At 33.4% G+C, this 20,626-nt stretch overlaps 1 protein-coding gene across 3 annotated transcripts; it reads left to right on the top strand.

The window, feature by feature from the left end:
• The first annotated feature begins 876 nt into the window (after positions 1-876).
• LOC133830844 (uncharacterized) lies at positions 877-6,768 on the top strand. Of its 3 annotated transcripts, none has more exons than XR_009892229.1 (5): positions 877-1,205; positions 1,305-1,426; positions 3,897-4,076; positions 4,841-6,177; positions 6,298-6,768. XR_009892229.1 is itself a non-coding variant. In XM_062260920.1 (4 exons), the coding sequence occupies exons 1-4, from the start codon at positions 984-986 to the stop codon at positions 4,932-4,934; spliced, it is 618 nt and encodes a 205-aa protein (XP_062116904.1). In that variant the 5' UTR covers positions 877-983; the 3' UTR covers positions 4,935-6,768. The 3 variants fall into 3 exon arrangements, 1 of the variants encoding a protein (XP_062116904.1); XR_009892230.1 differs by having other exon boundaries at positions 3,942-4,076; XM_062260920.1 differs by having other exon boundaries at positions 4,841-6,768.
• The last annotated feature ends 13,858 nt before the right edge of the window (positions 6,769-20,626 follow it).

Raw genomic sequence — 20,626 nt, forward strand, 5'->3', positions numbered from 1 at the left:
GTAGAAAAGGTTGACAATAATAATAAAAGAAAAGCTAAATCTTTTTTCTATATAATAAATGTGTAGACAACAATTTTTTTTGTTTTAACTATTTTTTAATTTTTTTTAATAGAATACTTTTATATATAACATAATATTTTTATATTTAATAATAAACATAATTTAAACTTAAATCAAATTAAATAAATAAATAATTATACAAATAAAAATATAATATTATTGAGATATTTTACAATGACAATTATTTAAAAATAATAAAAATATACGTTTTATAACTTAAATAAAATTTAATTAAACTTAAACTTAAACTTCACTTGTTAGAATAATATCATATTAAACATATAACATAATATAATCTATTATCAACTAAAAACAAATTTCTTTAAAAAAATAAAAAACTAGCAACAAACTTAAATTTAAAATCTATATATAATATTAATATGATTGTAACTCATTTTTTTTTATCAAATTCACCAAAAGGATATTGTGAGTTATATTATAAACTAAAAATAATTGATGCATTTTTTTTATTATTAATTTATTTTTAAATATTATTGTAATTTATATATATCATGTAAATATATATATATCTATGTCAATGTTGTGTTTAGATATCATTTGTAAATATTATTGATATAAATATTTATATATATTATGTTGTAATTTTTTCTAAAAAAGTGAACTAATTATTATTAAAATTATTGCCAATATTTTAGCATAATTTTTTAATACATTTATCTCATATATTATATTAAACCTATTTTATTTATTTTTATAATATTATTTATTTATTTAAAATTTATATGATAATTAGAAAATAATATAAATAAATAAATATTTGAATAAACATTTTTATAAATAAAATAGTGCTAGGAATCAAGAAGGCTGAAGAGAGGGAAAGAGAGATCCTCAAAGCAAAAGTGATTTTGGAGTTTCGATAAACCCAAAGCATTTTTAGAGGGAGAGAGAGAGAGAGAGAGAGAATGGATGTAAGGAAAATAGTTGTAGTAGTTGAAGACGTGGAAGTTGCGAGAACAGCTCTCCAATGGGCTCTTCACAATCTTGTTCGCTATGGAGACCTAATCACTCTTCTCCATGTCTTTCCCTCTCTTAGATCCAGGAGCAAGACCAAGAGTCGTCTTCTACGATTGAATGGCTTCCAGTTAGCCCTCTCTTTCCAGGACATCTGCAACCATTTTCCCTATGTAAGTAACATTATATATATATATATGTGCGCCATTAGTCTCCGTCTACGTATATGATGAGCGAGTCATGATATGAATACTCGTAGGGTTGTGTTGCAGACCAAGGTTGAGATTATTGTGACAGAGGGCGATCAAGAGGGGAGGAAAATTTCCGCCATGGTTAGGGAGATTGGAGCTTCTACTATTGTTCTGGGTCTCCATGATCATAGCTTTCTTTACAAGTAAGTTGTTTTTCTTTTATGCTCTGTTCCCCTAAAATGCTTTTATTTTTTAATTTTAAAACAAAAAATGAAAAAACAAACAGAAAAGAAACGAAGAAGAAGATAATTCTACAGAATCTTTTTAATTGCTACTGATTGCGGTCTCGGTTGGGAATGAATTTATGGTTATAAGTTTGGATAGTTTTGATGAAGATTTTTTAGAAAGCTTCATAAATGCGTGGGTGGCTTCATTTTCTGGATTTAATTTCTGCAATATGACCAAATTTAATGAGTATGAATATGATAATTAAGTTTTTCGCATATTTTGATAATCAACATCATGGTAGTGATGATGATCAAATCATTGATCATGGATTGGTTAGTGTCCTGTTATTGATAGATGGTGAAAATTTTGGGGCTAAAATTAGATAGGGGGTGGGGTGGGACTTCTACGAAGTCTCTCTACTTTAAATGGTCAACTATTATCAGATGGGTTTTTTTTTAACAACTATTATCAGATGGTTTTAGCGTTAGGTAATCCCACCTATTGACTCTCTCTAACTTATATTTGATTGTTTAAACATTAGACCCAATTAGAGGCCAGCCCACTTGACTCACTCCCCCTATGGTGGAACCCACTAAGTCTTATTTTTGTTCAATAATGTAATAGTGGGGCACCCGATTGAGGTTAATAAATCTCCAAATATATTTTTTATAAAATCAAAATTTCCAAATACTCAATTGGTGTAATGTTGTATAGGATACAAATTAGTATTTTTATTAAATAAAAAAATTAATTTTAAAATGTGGGATTTGCATCGCATATGTGAAAGTTTGATATTATAGTTCCTTTTATTATTCTAAGCGTTGAATTAGTAAATGTCATGCACAATTTCCATAAAATGAGTAATATCACACAAATTGGATTAGTTTTTAGATTTAGGCTAATTATCCTAAATAAAAAAAGAAAAAGAAAAAAGAGAGAGACTAAGATAAGCAATACTTATTCCAATTCTAATCTAATGCACCAAATATTAGCTTAAGTTTTATTCTTTTTCTTCAAAATTTTAAATGGTAGGTTAAAATTTGAATGGTTAGACACAAATTAGATAGGAAATTATCTAACAAGTGGTGTTGATTTTCAATAAGACATTAGTACTTGATAATGTACGTCTGGTGTGTAAATGTACTTGTTATTGGTGGAATTTACAGATGGGACTTACCTAGTAATATGTGACTAATGCTATATATCATTTGTCGATCGGTTATGCATTACTAATATTTGAAAATTTATTGAAATAGAAGTTTGCATGGATAAAAAAGTTTTTTTTTTCAAAAAGCAAATTTGTGAAATAAATAGTTATACTATAACTGTTATAGTTTTGTACTATAAATGGTATCTTTAGTATGGCAGTGTGTACCATCAAGATGGATGAAATCTTCAATTCCCTTTTAAATGTCTAGCTTTTATAACTCAGTTCGAAATGACACAATCAAGTGAAAGTCTATCTACTTTAAAACATGCATAATTACATAAGCTCATTTACAAGTTCCAACCAACCCGACAAAAATTACGAGGGTCCATCTAAATACTAATTAGTGATTAATAGAGTTACTCATGTTCTTATTAATGACTTAATATTCTTACACTTATTTTATGTGAGACACCATACTCTAATATACCCTTCAAGATGGTGGCGATTTTTCGCTTACCAATCTTGAATCACCTAATCACAAGTGGCTCTTTTTCTTGCACTATGCGGATCTTGTGCGGCTTAGCTCACTATTTGGATCTCAAGTGTCTTTTTATACTATGCGAATCACGTGACTTAGCTCACTCTTTGGATCGGTGTAGATCAAATATCCGCAAAGGAATTGACTCATGATACTATAACAAGAATTATGAGACTCCAACTAAAAATCAATTGGTGATTAGTAGAGTTAATCGTATTCTTTTTAATGGCTTAATATTCTTACACTTATTTTATGTGGAACAACATACTCCAATTTAATCACTTGGTCTGTACTCTTTTGTCTCTGTGTGCTCTGAATTAAAAAAAAAACAGGGAATGTGATCAAGTGGGAAGACAATAGTTGGAATATTCTAAGAACAAATTCACTCGCTAAGTTCAATCATGGACCTTACATACGGAGTCCATGTCCACCTTTCTTTCTTTCATTTTTAGAGTTCTTTTTGATATATTTTCTTGTGGCCAATTCAAAATATTAAAAGCACGGATATATCAATTGGTAATGGTTTCATTCAAAACAAGTTTGAAGCCTTTTATCTGGTCTTTTTCCTAATGAAATTAAGTGAGCCACGAGGCTGTTTGTTATTTGTCCCATTCAGAGAAGTTATTAACCATTTGTTTCTTCGTTATACAAAGTTCAATAAAGATATGATATCCACTTTTTCATATATGGTTTTACTAAGGAAAGCAAACTGAACTAACTTAAAGGGGGTATTTAATTTGTACCTGTGGATGGATAGGTTGGCAATGGCCCACAACGATATTACTAAAAGCTTTAGTTGCAGAGTTTTGGCTATCAGGCAACCACCATCTTCAGCATCAGGGAGAAAGGCAAGGACAAGGGACAGTACTAATGCTGCACTTGCTCTAGACAATTCAATTAGCATGGACTTTTCACAGATCAACATTAGTGGACTACGGTAATATTTTGATGAGACAGTTTAATTATTATCTTAGTACACATGCTTCTTCGTTTTGGAAAGAAATAATAAAAGCTTAATTTTGTTTGCATAGAGTCAACATGTTAGGTTAAAAATTCATGTTAAAACTGTCTCTACTTGATAAAACAATGACGATTTATTTTTTAAAAAAATTAATACAGTAGCATGGTTAATAAGTTCTTTCTTTCCTAAGGTTGTTAACGATTTATAATGAGGTGTCATAATTTTATGCGGACATTCATTGAAACATTTATTTTTGTACATAATACTCTTTTTTTTTTATGTAGTTGAATAGTTAAAAGGTGACAGTGCGCATTGTTGGCTTCGAATTAATCCCCAATTTTTTAAAATAAAAATTCGTTCAACACATCTAAATTGTTTATGTATTTATTTTCACATAATCTATAAAAGAATTATTTTCTTATTTTACATATATGTTAAAATATAAAACATAATTAATTAGTTCATCACTTCTCAACTAAACTGGTCAAGCTTAAGTTTTTCTTGCATCAAATTCCCAACTCTCGTTTACGTTAAATGATGTGATAAAACAGTGAAAGATATTGTTATGTTTTTCAATTAAAATGTTCCTCAATATGCATATAAGTATTTTCTCTGTGATTTTTGTCAATTTGGATTTACTGCTTTGGTGGCTGTTGTTGGTTTGAAATTATTGTTCATCATATGTTTTAGATTGAGTTCTTTGTTAACCAACCCACTTATGTGAATGAGCTACTTTGCAGCCTGCCTGATCTTCCCCCACCAAAAATTCCGTACAGAATCTGCCCAAGTCCTTCTGCCATCATTTGGAGATCAAGAAAGTCAAGGAGAAAGTGAAATCCAAGTCCTTGAAAAGCAAAGCTACAACTTATTCCTTCCATAACATAAGGCACAGTCAGGTTCAGCCTCATCCAGCTTATACGAGTTATTGGACAAATCTTCAGCCTTGTAATCTTCACCATTTGATGCTCACACTGAACAAACTCATCTATACAAAATTTGATTTTACAAAATAGAATAGGGGAATCTACATCACGCTGCTCATGTTTTAGCTTCCCTTTTCTCCAAATTTCTGTAAATTATAAAATTTAGTGTTCTAATTTTACAAATTATCTTTGGGATAAAGAAAAAAAAAAGTGTGTGAGAGAGAGAGAGAGAATGAGATGGGAAAAAAAGGGAGCGAGAGCGACAGATTTTAAATTTTTTCCGCCTTTTCTTATTATTGGTAATCTCTAATCTCTATATTGGCAAGCCTTGACTAAAATTGCTTTTATGCAATGTTAGTTTGATCATGCCTCGTTTACTTTGTGTGAGCAAGCGCTGCCCTAAGGTCTACATACTCCATAGTTAAAAAATATCTCATTTATATTGTGTGAGCAAGTATTGTCGTATTATCCTGATATCATTTCTAATTTATATAAATAAATAATAAATATTATTTTGTATACTGTATTTTGTAAAAGTTACCAATTCAACTTTTGTTTGTATTTTGTAAAAGTTACCAATTCAACTTTTGTTTTGTTAAATAAAAATTCGGATCCTACATTTTACAAAATAATACTGGAAACAAATTTTGATCAAATATTTTAGAATATGACTAAAATACTTTTGGTTTTATTAATTAATGAATTAATTTTATCATCAAAAATACATTTTAATATCAAAATTATATAAATTGATTTTAAATAAAAATAATTAAAAACATATAAAAATTTAATTCAGTAATTTAAAAAAGATAAAAAATTAAATCTATTTCTCTCTTATCTCTCTCCTTCGTTCTTTCTTGCTGTAAGCCCGACCCAGGAGCCACCCTCCATCTCTCCAATCTCTGTTCACCAACCGCAGTCGCCCAGACCCACCCCACCAACCCATTGCCGAGAAGCCGCAGTTGTCCATACCCATCGCCGAGAAGCCGCAGTTGTCCATACCCATCGCCGAGAAGCCGCCTAGACCAGTGAGTTCCAGACACCATGGGAAGAACGATGCGAAGTAGCTAGAACGACACCAACTACAAGCTTGCAGTGGGAACAAATTTTTTGCAGAAGAAGAAATTGCAGTGGAAACACAAACCCAACCATAGGTAATCAAGAATATATTTTTTTTGGAGCTGTCGTCCTCAGAATGAGGGTGTCGTTTTTGGGTCATGCTTAATTTGGGTAATTTACTAGAGAATCTTTTTTTTTGGGTCTTTTGATATCAGATTCTGAATAGGGTATTTGGTTTGTTTGGCTCCTTTGACCTGGTTCAAATTTGTGGGTGTGATATGGTTCACAAGCCGCTACCCATTTTTGGGTTTGTGCTTCTCCGGACTCGCGCTGGTGGCTTAGATCATTGGACTCAATCTCTACACAATGAGGAGGAAGACGACGATGGTCTTTGGTATAGGTCGATGGTTGCAACAGAAAGAACCCAGATCTTGAAATCTTTGTGCATTTTGTGTTCTTAAACTGGTAATAACAAAAAAAAAAAAAAAGTTTCTCTACTGTTTTTTTAATGCATTTGGTGTTCTTTTATTTTATGTTTGAGGAAGAAGAAGAAGAAGAAAATAAAGATTATGAAATTTTTTTTTGAAATGTGATGATAAAATTCATGGGATTTAATATTTATTTGTGGAAGGATTGTTTGTGATTTGAGAAGAAATTTAATGATAAATTTTGGATTTGATTTTTTATTTTGATATGGTGAAATCAGGGTTTGATTTATGAGTTTTTGAGTTTGATTTTAAGATGATGAAATCTGGAGAGACATAGTATGATCTAGGTCTGATGAAGATTTTTGTTTATAAATCTGGGTTTAACATGAACTCAAGAACAAATAATGATTTCTATAGTTCTAATTAACACATAGATATTAATTTATTATTTAATTTTTAATTTTTAATTTTATGTTTATAAAAAAATTTATGTTAATTTTTTATAATTTTTTGAATTTTTATATTAAAATGTATTTTTAATTATATAATTAACTTATTAATTAATAAAACTCAAGTGTATTTTGGTCATTTTCAAAAAATATTTAACCAAAATTTAGTTCAGGCTACCTTTTTGTTTCATTTTACAAAACGTAATATCCAAATGTCATTTCATAAGACACAGAATTTGACCAGTAATTTTTGCAATATATAGTGTCTAAAATAGTATTTACTCAAAAATAAATTGCATATATGTTTCGAGTTTTGGAGTCCAAGTTGAGTTGACCATGAATAGTAAAAATGTCTTTGTTTTTCGATATGATCTTCCTCCGATCACTATAAAATATTGAACTTCTCTTAACATTTTAGTCCCTTCTGTTTAAGCTAAATATCATATTTGACCATCTACGTTAGAAAATTAAAATAGTATTCTTATGTTTTATAACATCTACCAAAACTGATCTTTTACTTAATTTTTGTCAAAACGTTTCTTGTAAGATATTTTTAATCCTGTTTTACTATAATTAATAATATTTTAATTTTTAAGCTAATAATGATTTTTTTTTAAATCTTATTTTAATTTTAAATAAGAGTAACTGGTGAATTATATTAATCATAATAAAAGTAAGTTAAAATGTATTGTCTTTTCAATAAGCTATATTTTTATTTTGTGTTTTTATAATTAGTAAGGATTTAGTTATTTTTAAACTATCTAATTTTTTAATAATATTTAATCTTTTATTTTTAGTTTAAGAATATAAACAATATAAAACTATTAGGAAATTCCACTATATACGGTTACTCCTAACTTTTTCTTTTTTTTTTTTCATTTTTCTGTCATTTTTATTTGTTTTTCATTTTTATAAATTAATATTTTCAAATATACTGCTTAATTATTATAATTTTATCTTTTATACATTTTCTTTTTCTGTCTCTCTCCCTAAATGATTGCCTCCATGGTGTACCTGTGCTTCTATGTATTTCCATAAATATTTCTCAATCTTCTCTCTTTCCATAAAAAATAAATATCTAAAAGAATTTCTTCTTTTCTTTTTGTTTATGTAAAACATTGACATCTGTATATGATTTTACACTTGGAATTCATGTTCAATGGCCAAAAAAACAAGACAATTCTCTCGTTAGTTGATCTTTATGTGTTCATATATATATATATATATATATATAAATATGTATGCCATCTAGATCTATAATATTTGGTTTTTGTGCATCAAATATGTAACAACCCGGATTTTTAAGACTCGATAATGCGGATATATAAATGTTTTCATTTAATAATTGTCTCAAAAACCCGTATATATATAAAAAAAACTTTTTTAAAAAGTCGTATGGCCATACTTAATATTTATTTACAAACATATTTTATAAAGAGTAGAGTGAGCCTAGTTTATGAAAATTACACAACATTTCCAAAAATAAAACGGCTTCCCAAAAAGGTCGGTCCACATGTACATTTGCAAGGTAGACTCTGGCTCTCACTGCTCTACCTTGCCATTGCTCTTACCTACAACATAAAACAACTAGGTAAGCGAAAACGCTTAGTAAGTTCAACTTTCAAACAAAAGCATATAGAGAATTAGGGTTCCTTACCTTAGGGAAAACCCTTCCTAGACCAAGACTTAGCTTCCAAGTCTCATTGGTGTTCTTGGGGTTGAAAATGGAGAGAAAACTTGAAAGAGTCTTCAAAAATCAGATGAGAGTGAATGAGAGAGAGGTGTGGTCGGTTTTGGGGTTAGAATGACTCACAAAACTCTTCAAAATATCACAAAACACTTAAGTGCTTTTCTACCCACTTGCCCACTTGACTTCTTAATTAAATGGAATTTACTTAATTAATTTTTTGGTTCATATCCTTTTTAATACCCCACATGGCCGGCCACCTACTCTAAAATACCCACTTATAATATTTTTTTATAATGGTTAATAATTATTACTTAAGAAGAAAAGTCCAAATTGACTTTCTATACATTTTTCACTCTTATTAAGTTTTAAACGCAAAACTTAACAATAAATAATTAAATTAAATGTCTCTCACATTTAATTTAATTAATCACACAATAAAATTTAACCTAAGGTCCATTCATGAAATAAAATTCCCCATTTCGGTAAAATTAGGCATTTAACACAAAATGCCCTGAAATTTCCATTTTTCCTTAGGTTTATTATTTTTGACTAAACATTAATTTTTATGAATGTATTTTATGCCCAAAATATATTTGTCATAGTATTTCATTTTATTTTCTGAGATTTTTACCCGATCAAGGTTTTTGTGTTGGTCCAGAATCGAAAGTCTTATCTTGACTTTTAAATCACAAAATTCATAATTTTGCTAGCAATAACTCATGGAATAATTTCCAAACAAATATAATATTATTTATCATAATATTCTTAACTCGAGGAAAAAATCTCAACCGGAGTTGTTTAAAGGTACCCGAAAATGCAGGACGTTACAATACCTACAATTTATAGAGGTTTCGTCCTCGAAACTTAAAACAATTGAGGATACAACTCCCTCATCTTGTCTTCTGTTTCCTAGGTTGCCTCTTCAATGCCATGGTTACACCATTGCACCTTTACCAACGGCACCGTCTTGTTCCTCAACACTTTTTCCTTTCTGTTTAGAATCGTAACCGATTTTTCCTCATAGACGAGTTGAGGATCAATACTCAGCTGCTCATAGCTGAGTACATGCGAGGGATCGCGCATGTATTTTCTCAACAAGGATACATGAAACACGTCATGCACCTTAGACAGGGCGGGCGGAAGAGCTAAACGATAAGCTACTTCCCCGATCCTCTCTGTGATTTTGAAAGGTCCAACGAACCTTGGACTAAGCTTTCCTTTCTTCCCGAATCGCATAGCCCCCGTAGCGAAGCTACCTTCAGCAGCACATTATCGCCAACCTTAAACACCAGGGGTCTCCTGTGTCAATCAGAATATTTGCATTGTCGATCAACCGAAGTTTGCAAGCGTTGCCTTATCTGTCGGATGTCCTCGGTAATCTGATTAACCTCATCCGATCCGAGAAACTTTCTTTCACCAGTCTCATGCCAATGAATCGGTGATAGGCATTTCCTTCCGTACAAAGCCTCATACAGAGCCATCTTGATGGAATCATGATAGCTATTATTGTAAGCGAACTCTATCTGTGAAAGCTTCTCATTCTATGACCCTTGAAAGTCGAGCACGCATGCTCTTAGCATATCTTCCAGGGTCTGAATTGTTCATTCGCTTTGACCATCTGTTTGTGGGTGGAAAGAAGTGCTGAACTTCAGTTTAGTACCCAACCTCGTTTGAATTCTATTCCAGAATGTCGAGGTAAAACGTCTGACGCGATCTGATAAGATGGAGTTGGGTACACCATGCAGTCTCATTATTTCTGCAATGTAAATATCTGCTAACTTATATGCCCCATAAGTTACCTTGATCGGCAAGAAATGAGCAAACTTAGTCAGCCTTTCTACGATAACCCAAATGGCATCGTGCCCCTTGGGAGTGGTTGGTAGACCTGTAACAAAGTCCATAGTGACCATCTCCCACTTCCATTTTGGAATTTCTAAGGGTTGTAACAATCCGGTTGGCCGTTGATGCTCGGCCTTTGTCTGTTGATAAGTTAAGCAATGTGCCACATATTCTGCCGTCTCCTTTTTCATCCCAGGCCACCAAAAGTACTTCTTCAAGTTTTGGTACATTTTCGTGGTACCCGTATGCATGGCATAAGAAGCATTATGTCCCTCGAAAAAGATCTGCTTCTTGATCTCGTCATCGTCCGGAATACATATTCTGCCCTTAAACCCCAATACTCCATATTCGGAGATATGGAATCTTGGTCGCCCCTCGTTCCTCACTTCGTACATCAGTCCTTGAACCCAAGGATCGATTAACTACTCGCCTTTTATAGCTTCCATAATGGTAGGATCGATAGATTGGTTAGCCAATTGACCAACTACTATCTCTAAATCCAAGGTAGCAAGGTCGGCTTGTAACTGCAGCGAAATCTCTTTCACTGTCATCACATAAGCACTTGGTTGTCGACTCAATGCATCTGCCACCTTGTTTTCTTTTCCCGGGTGGTACAGAATGTCACAGTCATAGTCATTAAAAAGTTCCAACCATCAACGCTATCTCATATTCAATTCCTTCTGAGTGAAGAAATACTTCAGGCTTTTGTGATCAGTGTAGATGTCGCAGTGTATCCTGTACAGGTAGTGCCTCCATATTTTTAGTGCAAAAACCACTGCTGCAAGCTCCAGGTCATGAGTGGGATAGTTCTTCTCGTAATTCTTTAGCTGTCGAGAAGCATAAGAAATTACTTTTCCGTGCTGCATCAACACTGCTCCCAACCCTCGGCCTGAGGCGTCGCTATAAATAGTATATCCCTCTGTGCCATTAGGGATTGTCAGCACTGGGTAGGGGTGTTCGTGGTGTGGGTGGTGTGGTTTTTCTCTAATTTTTTGGACCGCACCGCATATTCGGTATGAACAATTTTTCAAACCGCAACCCGCACCGCATATACCTCAAACCGCATCACAAAAATGCAGTGTGGTGCGGTGCGGTGTGGGTGGTTTATACCTATCGCCAAATAATTTAACAATTAAATATTATAATTAAGAAAGATTCATAATAAATCTCATAATCATAGTGTTTAACAAAATAATTAAATGTACATAAAGCTAATAAACTTTAAGCAAAACAATAAAAATATAACAAACTAATAATAAATAAAAAATGTAATATAAAAGTAAATATTATTTTAATTAAGGAGAAATATCTTTAGATTGAAGTAGAATATGTGTTAGCATCCTATGAAACATTATATTTTTTTTCCAGATATTGTGTATATTATATTATACTATATAAATATTTATTCATTAACTTTAAATGTAGTAAAATTGAAAAAAATAATATAAAAAAGTTAATATATATAATGATGCGGTGCGGTGTGGTTTGAACCGTATTTATAAAATTTAAAACCGCAAACCGCACCGCACCGTGCGGTTTGGAAAAAATACAAACCGCAACCGCACCGCAAAGGGTTCTAAACCGCAAATTGCGGTGCGGTGTGGTGCGGTGTAGGCGGTTTGTGCGGTGTGGACGGTTTTATGAACACCCCTAGCACTGGGCAATCGTCAATCTTGTTTTCAGCTCCTGAAAACTCTTCTCACACTTGTCAGTCCATTCATATTTGATGTTTTTGCGAGTGAGGGCAGTCATTTGTGCGACTATTTTGGAAAATCCTTCCACAAATTGCCGGTAATATCCTACTAACCCAAGAAAACTTCTAACCTCATGAGCATTTTCCGGAGGTTTCCACTGCTTAACAGCTTCTATTTTGGCGGGATCTACTGAAATTCCGTATCCCGACACTATGTGCCCCAGAAAACTTACTTTCTCTAGCCAGAATTCGCACTTCGAAAACTTAGCGTAAAGCTTTTCGTCTCGCAGACACTAGAGGACCAGTTCCAGATGCGTTGCATGCTCTTCTTGGCTTTTTGAGTATATTAGAATACAATGAGCACAACGACAAACTTATCCAAATACTCACGAAATACGCGATTCATGAGATCCATGAATGTTGCAGGCGCATTGGCTAGTCCAAAGGACATCACTAAGAACTCGTAGTGACCGTAGCGCGTTTTGAAGGACGTCGTATATCCGTCTCCTTAACCTTGAGCTGATAATAGCCTGATCGCAGGTCTATTTTGGAAAGTACTGATGCTCCTTGTAGTTGATCAAAAAGATCGTCGATCCTTAGTAATGGATATCGGTTCTAGATTGTCACTTTGTTCAACTCTCTATAGTCAATGCACATTCTCATCGTGTTGTCTTTCTTCTTAACAAATAAGATCGGGGATCCCCATGGGGAATGGCTTGGCCTTATGAACTTCTTGTCCAGTAACTCTTGCAGTTGTGACTGCAACTCCTTGAATTCAGCTGGTGCCATTCTGTAAGGAGTCTTTGAGATCGACACAGTTCCCGGAATCAACTCTATCTCAAACACAATCTCTCGGTCTGGTGGAATCCCTGGGAGATCTTCAGGAAATACGTCGGGAAACTTGCACACAACCGGTACATCTGATGGTTGTTGACTCGTCTCTTTATCCTTATCCACTATGTTTGCCAGAAAACCAATGCATCTGCCACTCAACATTTTTCTCGCCTTCATCGCATAAATCATGGGACACTTCTTTTCTCTTAACGTACCCTTGAACTCGAATGGTTCTTCTCCTACTGGGGTGAAGACCACTTTTCTGCGTTTGCAATTGATAATGACTCTATATTTGGTTAACCAATCCATCCCAAATATGACATCGTATTCATGTAGGTCCAAGACTAACAGATCCACCGTCAGCTCACGACCTTCAACCCAAACTGGTACGGCTCCAACCCATGCCCGCACCAGCATATCCTCTCTCGAAGGCAAGGATACCCCACAAATAACAGGCATAGGCTCAGGACTTCTATTTAGTTTTTCCACAAAGGATGCAGATACAAAAGAATGCAATGCACCAGTATCCATTAATACATATGCCGAGGTTTGAGCGATAGAAATCTGACTTGACACCATATCAGATGGTCCAGCTCTTTTGTCTCTTTGTGTAAGCGCATAAACTCGAGGTGGAGCTCCAATTTGTTTTTGTTGGTCATTTTAATTGCCCTTGGCTGGCATTCGGCAATCCTTAGCAAAGTGCCCTGGCTTTCCACAATTAAAACATACCCCACACTCGCCCCGATGGCGTCGGTTACACTTGTTGCACAATGCCCATTGTTCAAACTCACGTCTTGGCTGTTTGTTGTCACTAGCCATTGCCTGATTGGGAGTCCCCCTTTTCTTTTGTTATTTCCCCCAAAAATCGGTCTTGTGCCTCTTGGATTGTTTGTTCTCCCCGAGTTCTGGCCGAACCTTGGGTTGAACCTTCCCCTTGGGCCATTCTGATTGGCCTGAAACTGTCCGGGGTTGTTGGGAGTGTACCTCCTTTCTTCGTTCTTCTATTGTTCTGGCTTGTCTGACACGGCCCAAGACTCTTGGCGAAGAGCCCGTTCCATAGCTTCAGCATACGTCTCCGGGCCAGTTCTACCAGTGTCTACACACCTGGCAATGTCTCTGCATAGGCCCTTCATAAAACTCCAGGTCTTATTCTCCTCAGTGTTCACCTGGTTCTTCGCGAACCTAGACAGTTGGTCAAATTTTCGAACGTAATCCTGCATGCTCGGCGTTCCCTGCTTCAGATTAGTGAACTCATTCACTTTGTGCTCGATCACTGCCTTACTAAAGTACTTGCCATTGAATAAGGTCAAGAACTCTAGCCATTCCATCTTGGCAACGTTATGCCCTTTCTTGGCTATGTCCCACCAGATGCGGGCCTATTTTATTAGCATATAGGTCACATAGACTACCTTCTCTCTCTCGGTAGTTCCAATGAAATTGAAGATTCTTTCCAAAATACTAATCCATTTCTCTTCCATTGAAGGGTCACTGCTCCCCTCGAATATAGGTGGATTCTGGTTGCCGAAACCTTTCTGATATAGGTTTTGCTCGGGCAGCTCTTGGTGCTTCTACCGGTAGTACCGGTTGCTCAATGACAACCTGCGGGCCAGGGTTCTGTTCTTCATTGTTTTCAGGTGGTATTTCATTTTTCTGAGCATTATTAGGTGGCAGGGGGAGTCATCCCAAGAGGGTGTTAAATCTTTCAACTTGGAGGGCATCAGTGTGCTCTTGTCTCTTTTGCCCTCTTTCTATTTGGGCTCCCTGTGTCTCCACTGGCCTTTGCAGATTATTCATCTGATCGGATATCTCGCGAACTATAGTAGCTTGGTTTAGAGCTCTAGCGGCAGGCGCGTTCTATGCTCTATCAGCAGGTGCGGCCTGGCCTCGACCAGCAACACCCCTTCCTCTTTGAGCTCTTGTCCTTGCCATTTGTTTGCTTTCAAATCAAAAGCTCCTAAGTGCATAAGGACGAGAACTTAATATTGACACTGATAGTTAACTAACCTAATTAAGCACGCCAAACATATCAAGCACAACAAGCAATCAACACTTTTTAACAAAAGTTAGCAACTTAATTTCATAACATATACCATATACTACAACGTTTTAAGTTTGGGTCGGCCAATCTAACGGACTTAAAAAATTAGCCCTAAAAAACAGACTTGTATCCCTGCTAGACCAGTTACTAATTTCCTTAATCATATACAAGGTAGGTACATATTTTAAAAGTAGGTGGGTTTCTAACACCTATGCAGCTCCTAACACCTAGTCGGTGTCGCTGTCAGCGGCCATATTGGAACCTCCATCTAGATCCCCCTCGAGATCTACCTCAGTCTGGTCCATCGGCTCCTCATAAGAAATTTCCCCCGCCGCCAAGTTCGTCTTCAGCCAATTCCTCTCCTGGCAAGTTCTCAGCTACAACTACACCAAAGTCCTACAACCTAGTAGGTTTGCAAGGCCTTTACAAAAATTATCAACATGACCCTCACAACATAACCTAATCTAAGTTGTCCATCAACATATCCAGCTCTATGTCGGTATCCTCGTCCGACTGCTAAGGATCCTCCTCTGGCTCTACCGAAGACTTCCATCATGTACTGCATACATTGCCAAATGGCACGCCAATGTCATCGTTCGTACTCGAAGGGGCAAGGAATTCTCATCGTTAAAGAGTCTTTAGAAAATCTATTCTAGGCGAAGGGATCATGGGTAGTTTTCCCAACACAGGGTCACCTATCTCAGGTATATCGACCATAACCTACAATTTATAGAATGGAGGTAAATAAAAAGAAAACAACACACTAAAGGAAGAGACAGTACTTACAGTGAGTGTCGGTATATCTTTGCAAAATGTGCATGTGAGTTGTCTACAGAACTGGCTCAACTCGAGCTCTGATACAAACTGTAACGACCCGGATTTTCAAGACTCGATAATGCGGAAATATAAATGTTTTCATTTAATATCTTTCTCAAAAACCCGTATATATATATATAAAAAAAAACTTTTTAAAAAAGTCGTATGGCCATACTTAACATTTATTTACAAACATATTTTATAACGAGTAGAGTGAGCCTAATTTATGAAAATTACACAACATTTCCAAAAATAAAACGACTTCCCAAAAAGGTCGGTCCACATGTACATTTACAAGGTTTGGATCTACCTACTAGCTTTGGCTCCTTCAAAACCTTTTAAAAACCCTAACCAACTTCCTCCAATAACATAGATAATTAGCTATTTGAAACTCTATGATTAAAACTTTACAAAAGTCTAGATTAATGAAACTTTACCTTAGAGAAAACATTTCCTAAACCATGACTTAGCTTCCAAGTCTCCTTGGTGTTCTTGGGGTTGAAAATGGAGAGAAAACTTGAGAGAGTCTTTAAAAATCAGATGAGAGTGAATGGGAGAGAGGTGTGGTCGGTTTTGGGGTTAGAATAACTCACAAAACTCTTCAAAATATCACAAAACACTTAAGTGCTTTTCTACCCACTTGTCCACTTGACTTCTTAATTAAATGGAATTTACTTAATTAATTTTTTGGTTCATATCATTTTTAACACCCCACATGGCCGGCCACCTACCCTAAAATACCCACTTATATATATATATATTTTATAATGGTTAATAATTATTTCCTAAGAAGAAAAGTCCAAATTGACTTTTTATACCTTTTTCACTCTTATTAATTTTTAAACACAAAACTTAACACTAAATAATTAAATTAAATGTCTCTCACATTTAATTTAATTAATCACATAATAAAATTTAACCTAAGGTCCATTCATGAAATAAAATTCTCCATTTCGGTAAAATTAGGCATTTAACACAAAATGCCCTGAAATTTCCATTTTTCCTTAGGTTTATTATTTTTTACCAAACTTTAATTTTTATGAATGTATTTTATGCCCAAAATATATTTTCCATAGTTTTTCATTATATTTTCCGAGATTTTTACCCAATCAGGGTTTTTGTGTCGGTCTAGGATCGAAAGTCTTATCTTGACTTTTAAATCACAAAATTCATAATTTTGCTAGAAATAACTCATGGAATAATTTCCAAACAAATATAATATTATTTATCATAATATTCTTAACTCGGGGAAAAAATCCCGACCCGAGTCGTTTAAAGGTACCCGAAAATGAAGGACGTTACAAAATATTTATCCATCAAATAAGGAAAAGGAAATGTGTACAAATAAAAATTATGCAAAAGGGTAAATAGTTCATAACCTAATCCATATAAGATATATGAAACCCACCGCAACCTAATGCAACCCAAATGCAGCTCACTGCAACCTCAAATGTAAGTTCATGCAACCTACTATAATCTCAATTGCAAGTCCATACAACTGAATGCAACCCATTGCAACCTTAAATGCAAGCTCAATGCAAACTAAAGCAACCCAATGCAACAACCAAAAAAACTTTATTTTGTAAAATAAATAATTATTTGCAAATTTCATCCTTATGCAACACACCACAACTTCAAATGCAAGCCTATACAATTCACTACAACCTCAAATTCCATCCTTATGAGGTTGAAATATAGTTGTTGTGAGTTGTTGAATGTTGCATTAGTTTATTGAAGTTGTTTTACTTGTTATAGATTGCTTAAGTTGCATCTTTAGATTTATAAATTTCTTTGGTTGCAAAATAAAGCTGATTTAGTTGATGTAGGTTGCATATAAGGTTGCTTAAAGTAACATAAGCAACTTAAAAAACCTTAAATGCAAATTAAAGCATTGCTCATTTAAAAATTACAATATATGGAGCAACTAATAGCAACCTCAATACACAACTTAATTATCCTTATGTAACTTCAAATGCAAATTACAACTTGCTATGCAAACTAAAGCAACTTATAAAAATTAATTTGTATATTTTAGCATGTTAAGCAACTATAACAATCTCATTGTGTAAATTAATTTGCATGTGAGTTTTTAAGTTGTCATGGTTTGCATTGGAGTTGCAAATGGATTTTTTTTATAAGTTGTTTTATTGACTTGCCGTGGGTTGCATGAGGTTGCATTGAGTTGCATTTGAGATCGTAGTAGATTTTTTGGGGTTTCATTGAGGTGAATGGGCTTGCATTCGAGGTTGCAGTGGATGACATGGGTTGCATAAGAATGAAATTAGCATATGAGTTTTTAAGTTCTCATGGGTTGCACTGAGATTAATTACAAATGAGTTTTTTTTTTTAAGTTGCTTTAGATTGCATGTGAAGTTGCGTATTTTGCATTTGCGATTGCATAAAGATGAAATTAATATATGAGTTTTTAAGTTGTCATGGGTTGCATTAGGGTTGCAAATGAGTTTTTTTTTTAAGTTGTATTATTGGCTTGTCATAGGTTGCATGAGGTTGCATTGTGTTGCATTTGAAATCACATTGAGTTGTTTGGGGTTGCATGAACTTACATTTGAGATTACAATGAGTTACATAATGGGGTAGTGGGTTACATAATGAGATTACAGTGGGTTATTTTCTGTGAATGAATTTACATTCTTATGAAATTAACATGAGTTTTTAAGTTCCTATGAATTGTATTAGGGTAGAACCCTATAAATATTTTTATGCAAATTGAATAACCAAATCACATACGTTAAAGTCAATCACGCAAATATATTGTATATATCAATGAATTATCAAAATCTCATTATTAATTTTTCTTTCTTAACACACCTTTTTGTGACGTCATTCACAAAAAATAAAAATATTCACATCATATACGCCTAACTCTAAAACAATGTATATATATCATTCGATATATTGGGTCCTCTTATCTCTATGATTAACCTCACCGCTGATATTATTTTGTTCTTAGAATATGTAAAGAACAACAAATAAAACACCCATATATAAACATGTCTAAAAGAGCTTCCGGATGTATACAAATAAATAAAAAATATACAACTCAAATTTATCGAGTTAATTATTTCAACATTCTTAAATAAAGATATTGCCCTACAGGAAATTTTAAGGCAAACTGTATATTTGAAAACAAAAGTTTAGTATATATCTATAAATGAAATATTTTTTTAATCACCGTAAAAATGAATACTAAGTTTATTGTATATATATTAGTAAAATCCTCCCAGCTGATTAAATTATTCTTATTAATAAAGTTTTACCAAAAATCAGGTGTAGGGTTAAATTATATATATTTTATAAAATAAAAACGTATTATTGGAATTTTTAAAACCAACGGTCAAGTCTGGTATTTAGTTAAAACATGGGTGACTAAATTGAAATTTTTGAAAACAAATAGTCAGTCTAGTATTTGGTTAAAACACAGAAAACTAAAATGATATTTTTTTCCTAAATATTTTTTGGAATTTTATACGAAATTTACTTTTTTATTATTAGTTTAAAAAAATTAAGAACATAAAATTTAATTAAATAATATTAATTATAATAAAATAAGGTTAAAAAAAAGTCTTATTTAAAAAAGTTTTACAAAAAAAAGGTGTAGGGTTATTTTTTGTTTTTATAAAAAAGTTTAGTTTTGGAACTTTTACAAACAAATGGTCAAGTTTAGTATTAGCTAAAATGCAGGGGATTGAATTGGATTTTTTTAAAACACATAGTCAAGTTTAGTATTTAGCTAAAACGCAAATGTAACACCTGCGTTCCTAAACTAGCTAACTCACTAAATTAGCTAGTGGTATTTTTGTAATTTGGACTTACTAAAAAATTCACCAAAAAATATACGTTAAACTATCGTTACTTGTAAAATAAACTAGTTAAAAGTGAAAACGAAACATATCTTATTCAAAACAGCTTTGGGATTTAAAAAGACTTGAACAGTATTCAAAATTTTAAAAAGAGTAAATGGTTGCTAAACTAGCAAAGGTTTCAAAAATGTGTCAAACTAATATACTCATTTTCTTTTGTTTTTAAAAATGAAGGTTTTGTCACTACTACCCATTAATTCTGGTAATGGGGGCTTATGTGGCACAAAAATGCTGACGGGTTATAGTCACGTCAATGAAAATTGGATTTTTATTTATTTTATGCTTTATTTTATTAATAATTTTTTTAATTAAAATAAAAGGTTTTTTTATTAGAAAAATTAAATAAAATTGAAATTTGAAGCTCAATGAAGAAAAACCCAGATACTCTCAACTAAGAAAAGAAAATAGAAAAAAGATAGATGAAAGGTGAATCAGCAAAAGGGTATAGGCATGACTTAGTGAGACGAGGTGAGTTGATAATGAGGACGTGGAAATCTAGGGCACGAGGTAAAAGGACATTCACCTGAATATATGTAGTTGTGAGGTAGAGATGGTAGAAAGGACATCGTGGACTGAAGATAATTCAGGTAGAAAGTCCACATATTGTCACAAGATGAGAATGAGGGTAGGTAGTGGTGAATCATCAAGAGAGTATGGGCATGACTCAATGACATGAGGCAAACCTGAAAAATATGTATCATAATATTATTCAATAGAAGAAAATATCGTTATGATATTTTCTTGTAACCTAAGGTAGGAGTAGCTACACCTAGTGATAAATTCCATTTCTTTGTCTAAAAATTGTGTCTCAATTCATGTCTATCCAATAAAAATATCACAATAAAGGGGTGTTTGGTATGGGGTAAAATGAAAGTG

Source organism: Humulus lupulus, chromosome 4 (genome assembly GCF_963169125.1).
Source record: "Humulus lupulus chromosome 4, drHumLupu1.1, whole genome shotgun sequence".
NCBI lineage: Eukaryota > Viridiplantae > Streptophyta > Magnoliopsida > Rosales > Cannabaceae > Humulus > Humulus lupulus.

Coding starts and splice junctions, on each gene's coding strand:
- LOC133830844 (XM_062260920.1), top strand. CDS start 984: ATGGATGTAAGGAAAATAGTTGTAGTAGTTGAAGACGTGGAAGTTGCG. Junction 1,206..1,304: donor TCTGCAACCATTTTCCCTAT/GTAAGTAACATT, acceptor GTTGTGTTGCAG/ACCAAGGTTGAGATTATTGT. Junction 1,427..3,896: donor GATCATAGCTTTCTTTACAA/GTAAGTTGTTTT, acceptor GTGGATGGATAG/GTTGGCAATGGCCCACAACG.